Raw genomic sequence first — 10,964 nt, 5'->3', positions numbered from 1 at the left:
GACCACCTCCCCGAGAAGGGGATGCCACCTTGCTTCCCCGCTCTATCAGCCCCGGGCGCCCCATCACCAGGAAGCGGCGGTGCCACCATCCCTCACCGCAACCCACGGGTGGCGTCACAGACACAACAACTCCCCTGTAAATACCCCCTTCCGGGTCCGGTCACCACTCGAGCTGTAGCAGAAACCTGGATCCGAACAGGCCCCCGAGAGAGAGAAGCGGCAGCGGCCCCCGCCCTCAACACTTGTCTGATCTATAAGTCATTGTATAAAGAGCTATAGAGGCAGCACTATTCTTCTGTATAACATATGTGATGTTGCTGTAGCCCTAATATTTCTGTACATGACGTCTCTGTATAGATAATCATGGATTATTTTAGACACTCAATCACAGCAGATGTTCCCACAAAGAAGGAATGGATGGTAGATGGAAATAGTAATGTGTAATCTGAACATGTTTATTATTGTAGTATAGAGACGTTACAGACATTGGTCAGACATGGAGATTGTGCTCTGAAAGTAACTATAATGAATGGCAGATCGCTGAGATTGGGAGTGAGGAAGAAGAGGGAGGAGGAATGTTGGGTATTTTGGGGGGGACGGTGCAATACTGTTGTCAATATAATGAATATATAAATATCTAACAATGGGAAAAGTTAGCTGCACATGGAATATTGCTTTTTATTTGATTTTTAGAAAACAGACGTCTATTAGTAACTGTATATATTATAACTCTAATATAACGTCTAACTTGCTTTCCTTTCTTCTTTACTTACTTGCCTTTACTGTCACGGTCTCTTTTTTGTTTTCTTGTTCAATTTTTTCAAATTTATATTTTCTCCACATGTAAACTTTTTTTACAATATATATTTTATTTCAATTTTTCACATAACAACAATCAATACAAATCACAATCGGCGTAACACTACGATAATATTAACAACCACCACTAAGCAAAATAAAGAAAAAGAAAAAAAAAAAAAAGGAGGATGGGGAAGAACACCAATCCGGTCTATTCTACATGTAGGAATCAATAACAAAAACATATATAGAGATCAAAGCCCCATAGGATAAATAGCACATGAAGGAAATACCCCAATTTTTCTGAATTTGTTTTCTCCTCTCTATATTATGGACAAGGGCAAATTCATAATGAGTATTAATTTTCCTGACAAGCTCCTCAACCGAGGGAACTGAAGGGAGTTTCCACTTTATAGCCTGACATCGTCTGGCCGAGGTAAGTATATCAGCAATAACAGGTTTCACATTTTCAGGGAAGTTATCGAGTCCTATATTCAGGATTGCCAGTGGATCAGCCATAATTACACGAAGACTAGTTACAGATGAAATTAGATCAAACACCTGCTCCAAAAATATCATAGCTTTAGGACAGGACCACCATTCATTCCCCAACGTGCCTTTCTGAAGACATCCTTTCCAACAGAAAGGGGAATAATCCGGGATCATGTGAGCCAATTTGCCTGGAAACAGATACCACTATAAATGTATTTCATTTGTTCTAGGTGAATAATACAAGCTGATATCCTATAAGTCCATTCCGAGGCGGCCCACCATTGTTGAGGGAAGAATGTAAAAGATAACTTTTGTTCCCATTTTATCATGTATGACAACTTCACATCTTCCAACGAGGAGTTTAGAAAACTATATAAAATTGAAACCCCTTTAATATTATATTTCCCTTTTTGATAAAGTCTATGTAGAGAGAGAGGAGGTGAAGTGTACCCAAAGTCAGATCTAGCACTAAGGAGATGTCTCACTTGGAGCTATTAATAAAGACAGTTTCTATGTAATCGAAATTTCTCAACCGTCTACAAAAAGGACTTTAACTAAGAATCTCTATAAATAGCCACCGATTTAGAAATGCCACACCCTTCCCAATCAGCAAGGCTTAAATAAGGGGTAAGGGTTTCTAAGGATCTAATAGAAATATCAAATAAAATAAAAGAGAGATCCCCTTCACCCCACCTCCTCAACCAATACAAAAGAGAGAAGATGGTAGGGAGGTCAAAAATTGCATTAGATGGTTTAATGTCTACTTCCAAAAGGCTTCTAGTATCCCATGTGAATATTTTATTAGTGGTCAACAAATTATAATTTTTAAGTATAACATTTCTCACCTTCTAGGTCAGATAATTATTTTTACCATTGTAAGATTTGTGATGTTTAAAAATAATCCATTTGTGTGTCTAATATTTCCCTCATTCTGTACATGTCAAGGGTTTTTCCCCTGTGTGAATTCTTTGGTGTTTTGCAAGATTTGATTTTCGGTTAAAACATCTCTCACATTCTGAACATGAAAAAGGTTTCTCCCCTGTGTGAATTATCTGATGTCTAACAAGACATGATTGATCTGTAAAACATTTCCCACATTCTGAACATGAAAAAGGCTTCTCCCCTGTGTGAGTTCTCTGATGTGTAACATGATGTGATTTTCGGTTAAAACATCTCCCACATTCTGAACATGAAAAAGGTTTCTCCCCTGTGTGAGTTCTCTGATGTTTAACAAGACATGATTGATTTGCAAAACATTTCCCACATTCTGAACATGAAAAAGGCTTCTCCCCTGTGTGAATTGTCTGGTGTGTAACAAGATTTTTTTTTTGGTTAAAACATCTCCCACATTCTAAACATGAAAAAGGCTTCTCCCCTGTGTGAGTTATCTGATGTGTAACAAGATGTGATTTTCGGTTAAAACATCTCTCACATTCTGAACATGAAAAAGGTTTCTCCCCTGTGTGAGTTCTCTGATGTTTAACAAGATATGATTGAGCTGCAAAACATTTCCCACATTCTGAACATGAAAAAGGCTTCTCCCCTGTGTGAGTTCTCTGGTGTGTAACAAGAGTTTTTTTTTGGTTAAAACATCTCCCACATTCTGAACATGAAAAAGGCTTCTCTCCTGTGTGAGTTCTCTGATGTCTAACAACACATGATTGATCGGAAAAACATTTCCCACATTCTGAACATGAAAAAGGCTTCTCCCCTGTGTGAATTGTCTGGTGTGTAACAAGATGTGATTTTTGGTTAAAACATCTCCCACATTCTGAACATGAAAAAGGCTTCTCCTCTTTGTGAGTTCTCTGATGTGTAACAAGACTTGATTTTTGGTTAAAGCATTTTCCACATTCTGAACATGAATATGGCTTCTCCCCCGTGTGAGTTCTCTGATGTAAAACAAGATATGATTTTTTGCTAAAGCATTTCTCACATTCTGAACATGTTAAAGGCTTCTCCCCCGTGTGAGTTCTCTGATGTTCAACAAGATGTGATTTTTTGTTAAAGCATTTCTCACATTCTGAACATGAAATTGGCATCTCCCCTGTGTGACCTTTCTCGTAACTAACAGATTCTGAAGAAAATCTTTTCTGCCCTGGGTGAATTTTTTTATTAATTTTTTGATATTCTGAAGTTGAAAATGGCTTCTTTGCTGCAAGAGCACTTCGATTTTTAATGCTGCTTTTGTGACATTTATTTTTCTTAATAGTCTGTGATGAATCAGAAGGTAGGACTTGTTTAAGAGAATCAGATGATAGATCTTTGCTTTGAAGAGATGATGGTATATCTGGAACAGAGGCATTTACTTCAGTTAAATTTTGTGTGATATCAAGGTTACCTGTTTTAAAAATCGAAGATGTCAGTTGTGCCTCAAATCTCCTGGTACAGTCCTCTGCCAAGAATAAAAATTATTTTCAATAATATATATAAACTAGCTGTAGTACCCGCGGTTGCCCAGGAAAGTTTCTCTGTGTCTGCGTGTGTCTTTCTCTATGTCCGTGTGTGTCTCTGTATGTCTGTTTCTGTGTGTGTGTGTGTGTGTCTGAGTGTGTGTCTCTGTCTCTGGGCGTGTGTCTCTATCAGTCTCTGGGTGTGTCTCTGTGTGTGTGTGTCTGTGGGTGTGTCTCGGTGTCTGTGGGTGTGTCTCGGTGTCTGTGGGTGTGTCTCGGTGTCTGTGGGTGTCTCGGTCTGTCTCTGTATCTCTGTGTGTCTCTGTATCTCTGTCTCTCTGTCTGTCTGTCTCTGTGTGTGAGTCTTTGTGTCTCTGTCTGTTTTTGTCTCTGGCTCTGTGTGTCTCTGTCTCTCTCTCTCTCTCTCTGTGTGTCTCTGAATCAGTCTCTGTGTCTCTGTATCAGTCTCTATGTGTCTGTGTCTCAGTTTCTGTGTGTCTCTGTCTGTCTCTGTGTTTGTGTGTCTCTGTGTATGTGTCTGTGCGTGTCTCTGCCAATATCATATTACCTCACACATAAGCTGCTTATACTAATCATTATCTCACACAAACTGTCTTATACTAAGAATGTCCTTCGTTGCCTATAGCAACCAATCACAGCTCCTATTAATGACCTGCAGCTCTGAGCTCCATTGACTTTAATGTAAGAAGGGTTTGTTTGGCCAATAACTGTAAAGCGAGGTGTTAAATTTTCCTCTCAAAATATAGTCTATGACGTTCCCTGAATCAAATTAGGTGGCTGTGCAAAATTTTGTGATTGTAAATGCAACGGTGCGGATTCCTTTAGCGGACATACACACAAACATACACTAGGCTTTATATATTAAAGATATAATTTATAAAATAGCTTGTAACGCTGTAACCAGCATCTCCGCACTGTCCAGCACCCTTTCCTTGGTGCAGGTCTCCCTGGAGTGAGTTTAGTTCATGCTCATACATTCTTAAAGGGCCAGCGTGCACCTAACCCATAAGTTCCTCACAACCTATGGCTGAGAGGCAATAGGTATTTAAGTAATCCTCCCCCTATGGGAGGTGCCTGGGCAACGTGGTCAATCCTTAGAGACGCGTTGCTAGTTGTCAGTTACCATGCCACCTGCTGAGTCTTATGCTGTGTATGTTAACACGTGTCTGTTTTCTAGTATCCACTGTACATGCTGCATCTATCTATACCAGCTGTGCCTGCCATATCCGCTACACCTGCTTACACCAGCCGTCCTGTCTGCACCCAACCACATCAGTGACTCTCAGTCTCCAATCACCGATCCCTGCGGTCAGCTATCACAGTGCAAAGACTCCCTGGCATATCATCTGGCAGCTACCTCCCAGCACAAGCCTATCCTCACCATCAGAGGCTGAACATGGGAACACATAGTGAACATGGTAAATAAAAAACAAAGTGTAATTGCACTTTTTTGCAATTTCACTGCACTTGGGAATTTTTTTCCCATTTTTCAGTACATTATATGATAAAATGAATAGTACAATTTAAAAGTACAACTCATCCTGCAAAAAATATAATCCCTGATATGCCTATGTTGACTGAAAAATAAAAAAGTTATGCTTCTTGGAAGAAAAGGAGGGAAAAAGGAAAAATATGTGAAGATGGGGTGAAGAGGTTAAATTTTGGAAATGATGTGGCTGGGCTGCCCGGCCTCCATGTACCCACTGTGGGGTAATCCTAACCTCCCTCATATGTTACAGTTACCCTGTGCTGAACTCTGGATAATAACGCCCCTATCAGCACATTCATCAGAAGGGAGAGAAGGAAGATCCATCAATAAGATGCCGAGATTCTAGGAAGATGGAGTCATTGCTCTCAGTGGAGAAACAATAAGAATCTTGTAGTTATGATACTTATTAATGGCGAATAAAAATAAAATAAATGATGTTACAAAGCAAGCTTTCCAGACTACTGAGGTCTCTTCATCAACTACAAGATTATTATTCTGTTTCTCCCACTGAGAGCAATCAATCTATATTCACCTGGAGAACACGGCACCAAACTAAGAATCTAGGAAGTCACCAGCATCATTACCCTCCGCTTTCTCTTAGGGGTCCACCATACAGATTAGATTTTTCTTGCCATGATTTTCTAATGTGACGCCCTGGACTAGCCAGGTAGTCACAGGTAGACCCCCGCATTACACCTGTCCCCCAATAAGGTAACACCAGCCAAACCATAAACCCTAGTCACCTTCCGCAGAGCTTTATGGACAAACCAGGGAGGCGGAGCCAGGCGGTTGACCATTCCCACCGAGGAGTCCAGAGGGCCTGAGGCAGGAAAATAGAGTGAGTTCAAGTTGAGTTCAGTTGTGAGTGGAGTGAGGAGTGAAAAAGTCTGACAGGTGCCGGGGTTGGAGCCCGGGCACCTTTGGCTAGGAGGCAGATGGTGGCCTAGCCTGCAGGAGCTGGGAAGACGGCTCGGTGGAACCGTGGTGGGCGGGGACAGGGTAGTGGCCCGCCGGTATCGACCCGGGGAACCGACTCGGAAACCGGAGCACAAAGGGGGTTACTCAAACCCTGAAACGAGGTCCAGAAGCCACTGGACTGAGTTAATCAACTGATTGCGGTCTGCACCTTAGGTCCTTTCCAACCCAAGTCCCGACTGAAGACAACAGCCCACCGAGGGGGATAGAAAGCCACCGCACAGGCAGAGAGATCCCACGGGCCAGGGTCTGTGGGCAAACGGGCTCCTCCAACATATACAAAGCTGGGGAGCGGACTCCCATTGCTGAAGCATACACTACATGGTGCAGGAGAAAGGCAAAGACCACCAAACCGGGTGGGGGACGAGACGCAGCCGGCTGCGGGCACCGACCACCATCAACTTTGTTCATCAGAGACTTGTGTGTGTCAATAACAGTGACTACAACAGTGCCATCCGGCCGCGCACCGCCCTGCACCGCCCAGCTACTCTCCCCCAACGGGTCCCGGGGCCATCATCCCTGCCCACGGAGGGGTTAACATCTTGCTGCATAACCATCTCCCCCGGGTGCCCCGTAACTGCAGTGGTGGTGTCCACCTTCACCACAACCCGTGGGTGGCGTCACGAACTTAAACACGGCTCCGGCCGTGCACCTACCTACCTCCCCCCTAAGTAGCGCCAGCACACTTTCAGAGCGAAGTGACCCCCGGGTCCGGAGGCGCTTGAGCCACCCACCAACGAGCCCAGATCCGAGTGGCTCGGCTGCAGCCGAGCGCGGGGCGGTACACTAATTTCAGGGGATAGGGTGGATCCTACCTGTAAGATCTGGCTGATACAAGTCTCACTCCAACAGAAGGTCGTCCAATGCTCAAAATAATGGGGGCAGTTTTGGGTGGAGGAACATGTGGTGGTCTAGCAGCAGAATGGTGACCATTTGATATGGCCAGACTACAACCCTGATAAAGCAGCCACAGCCGGTGACTGAGAAGAATCTGTGACTTCTCTGCATTTAGTGGTCACTACTCACCTAGGCGGTTATCTGTAGGAATCTCCTCTTTACTCCGCTCATCACCCCTCACATATGTCTCTGTAGTATTAATATGGGGAAGATCTTCCCCCTGAAACAAATATTGTAAAAGTCACAGACAGATGGAGAAGTCCCATCTATGATCAGCTCTAATCCTGCCATCTCCACCGCTCTCATTACACAAGTATCTATATATATAATTGCCTTATTCTGTCTGTCTTGCTCCAAAATAACATCATTACAGTGACAACCGGCGCATTGGCCGCTCACCTCACCTCCCCGCACACATTGGCTGCTCGGCTAAGCCCTGCCCCCCCGCACACATTGGCCGCTTGCCTCAGCCCTGCCCTCAGCACACATTGACCGCTTGCCTCAGCCCCGCCCCCCACACACATTGGCAGCTCGCCTCAGCCCCGCCCCCCGCACACATTGGCCGCTCGCCTCAGCCCAGGGGTGGGATTCAGCTGGTTCTGTCTGGTTCGGGCAAACCGGTTGTTAAAATAACAACCAGTGCGCCGAACCGGCAACAATCAGCGTCGGCGATCCAGTTCCCTGTATTCATTTGTATCGGCGCCTTTAAGATGCCGATACAAATGAATCCCCGTACCTCCGTGCAAGCCACACTTCCAGGTTCAGTGGAGCCAGTTTTCTCTCTGACCCGGCGTCCGGCGGCATGATGACACTGCAGAGGTCACGGGAGCATGGTGAGATTACCTCACCATATTGCCGCCTGTCAGTGTGCAGAGTGCCGCGGAGGAAGACGGAGAAGAGGCTGCCGGCACTTGGAGCAAGTAAGCGCTCTGTGAGCCGAAGATGCGACTATGCAGGGCAGGAGGAGGCCACATGGACGCTGCAGGCCAGGAGGAGGCCACATGGACCCTGCAGGCCAGGAGGAGGCCACATGGACCCTGCAGGCCAGGAGGAGGCCACATGGACCCTGCAGGCCAGGAGGAGGCCACATGGACCCTGCAGGCCAGGAGGAGGCCACATGGACCCTGCAGGCCAGGAGGAGGCCACATGGACCCTGCAGGCCAGGAGGAGGCCACATGGACCCTGCAGGCCAGGAGGAGGCCACATGGACCCTGCAGGCCAGGAGGAGGCCACATGGACCCTGCAGGCCAGAAGGAGGCCACATGGACCCTGCAGGCCAGGAAGAGGCCACATGGACCTTGCAGGCCAGGAAGAGGCCACATGGACCCTGCAGGACAGGAAGAGGCCACATGGACCCTGCAGGACAGGAAGAGGCCACATGGACCCTGCAGGCCAGGAGGAGGCCACATGGACCCGGCAGGGTAGGAGGAGGCCACATGGACGCTGCAGGGGAGAGGAGGCCACATGGACGCTGCAGGGGAGAGGAGGCCACATGGACGCTGCAGGGGAGAGGAGGCCACATGGACGCTGCAGGGGAGAGGAGGCCACATGGACGCTGCAGGGGAGAGGAGGCCACAAGGACGCTGCAGGGGAGAGGAGGCCACATGGAGCCCCCCCCGAATACATTGGCCGCTCGGCTCAGCCCCCCTCACGCATTGGCTGCTCGGCTCAGCCCCCCGCATACATTGGGCACCTATACACCTCCCCCCAGGACTACTCCACCTATTATAATCCTCTCTCCCAGAACTCCTCCTCATATTATACTCCTCTCCCCCCAGGTCTGCTCCTCCTATTATACTCCTCTCCCCCCAGGTCTACTCCTCATATTATACTCCTCTCTCCCCAGGACTACTCCTCCTATTATACTCCTCTCTCCCCTGGACTACTCCACCTATTATACTCCTCTCTCCTCACCTCCAGGACTCCTCCTCCTATTATACTCCTCTCACCCAGGACTACTCCTCCTATTATACTCCTCTCCCCTCACCTCCAGGACTCCTCCTCCTATTATACTCCTCTCACCCAGGACTACTCCTCCTATTATACTCCTCTCCCCTCACCTCCAGGACTACTCCTCCTATTATACTCCTCTCCCCCCAGGACTACTCCTCCTATTATACTCCTCTATCCCCAGGACTACTCCTCCTATTATACTCCTCACCTCCAGGACTACTCCTCCTGTATTATACTCCTCTCCCCTCACCTCCAGGACTACTCCTCCTGTATTATACTCCTCTCCCCTCACCTCCAGGACTACTCCTCCTGTATTATACTCCTCTCCCCTCACCTCCAGGACTACTCCTCCTGTATTATACTCCTCTCCCCTCACCTCCAGGACTACTCCTCCTATTATCCTCCTCTCCCCCCAGGACTACTCCTATTATACTCCTCCTATTATACTCCTCTCTGAGGGGTGCGCAGCATGAGGGATGGAGCGCGATGGGGGTCCACACCTACCCCAAAACACACCACACCCACACACACAGACAACGCCGCACATACACAACATCCAACACATAAAACACCACGCACACATAAACACTGCGACACACAAAGACAAATATACACACACACTGCGCAACACATACACAATGCACAAAACATACCTCACCCCAAAACACACATGCACCCCACAAACACCCACACACAAACCGCGCAACACACACAGCACCACTTTCACAACGCTGCAGACACACAGCGCTCCACAACACACAACACACAATCACCGCTCTCACACACCCCCACACCCAGGCAACACCCAGAACATTTACAGCGCCCTACACAAACACTTGGCAACTACACACAACATCTATATATATATATAACAAAAATCATATATTAACTACACAATAAATTCTAGAATACCCGATGCGTTAGAATTGGGCCACCATCTAGTAACACATATAATACTGGAGGATAAAACAAGACTGAGCACAAGACCTTCACAGCCGTCTACACATCATAGGGAGATTTCATGGCACCTTCTCTCCATCTACCTGATGATCCTGAGGAACATCGGGATCTTCTTGTTTACAGTCCTGTGGGAGAAGAGGACGGGGACATCTCTCTGGTGTTGTCCTGTTACTGGATAGACCTGGAGGAGACACATACAGGGACTGAATTCATTCCTTACATACAGATAATTATAGGCCGTGTGTATTTAGTCCTGTCTATTACCTGGTGATGTGAGGGGCTGGGGAACCGCCATCATGACGTCCTTGTACAGATCTTTGTGTCCTTCTAAATACTCCCACTCCTCCATGGAGAAATAGACGGTGACGTCCTGACACCTTATAGGAACCTGACACATACAATGATACCGTCACCCCCGATCCCTTCATAGCGTTACTGTATAATGTCCCAGCATTCCCAGCAGTGTCACCTCTCCAGTCAGCAGCTCAATCATCTTGTAGGTGAGTTCTAGGATCTTCTGGTCATTGATGCCCTCATGTATCGGGGGGTGAGGTGGAGGCCCCGTGATTGAGCTCAGGGGTCTTCCCATCCCTCAGACACAGGGGCCTGACAGCGCTCACTAGAGGTTTTCTTCACTACTGTGTAATCCTGGTTATGGAGAGACACAGTAATAAATCTCACTCCAGACATTTCCAGAGTCCTCACCTCTCCAGTTCTGTCCATCTGTTATTCCCATAGATAAGAATGATGTAATGTGACGTCATCAGAATCTCTCACCTCTCCAGTAAGCCGGAAGAGGATCTCTAGGGTGAGGTGTAATATCCTCTCCGCCATCTTGTCCCTGTCCATATCCATCCTTCACGGGGCAATCAGGAGAATTCTCTTCTATAGAAGATCTCCACTGAGAGGATCCGATATTGTAGGGACCTGAATGGGGAGAAGATGACAATGTAACATCATAAAGAATCCGCTGTAATAATACAATT

The 10,964-nt window shown here is 46.7% G+C and overlaps 1 protein-coding gene across 1 annotated transcript; it reads right to left on the bottom strand.

The window, feature by feature from the left end:
• Positions 1–828: 828 nt before the first annotated feature.
• On the bottom strand, positions 829–10,621 carry LOC142272169 (uncharacterized). Its single transcript, XM_075332497.1, has 5 exons — positions 10,448–10,621; positions 10,243–10,366; positions 10,062–10,159; positions 7,195–7,285; positions 829–3,580 (listed from the first exon to the last, which is right to left on the bottom strand). The coding sequence occupies exons 1-5, from the start codon at positions 10,565–10,567 to the stop codon at positions 2,217–2,219; spliced, it is 1,797 nt and encodes a 598-aa protein (XP_075188612.1). The 5' UTR covers positions 10,568–10,621; the 3' UTR covers positions 829–2,216.
• Positions 10,622–10,964: the final 343 nt, after the last annotated feature.

Source organism: Anomaloglossus baeobatrachus, unplaced genomic scaffold, assembly GCF_048569485.1.
Source record: "Anomaloglossus baeobatrachus isolate aAnoBae1 unplaced genomic scaffold, aAnoBae1.hap1 Scaffold_3464, whole genome shotgun sequence".
NCBI lineage: Eukaryota > Metazoa > Chordata > Amphibia > Anura > Aromobatidae > Anomaloglossus > Anomaloglossus baeobatrachus.
Note: the sequence above shows the minus strand (reverse complement) of the source record. Positions and strands in the feature narration are given on the sequence as shown.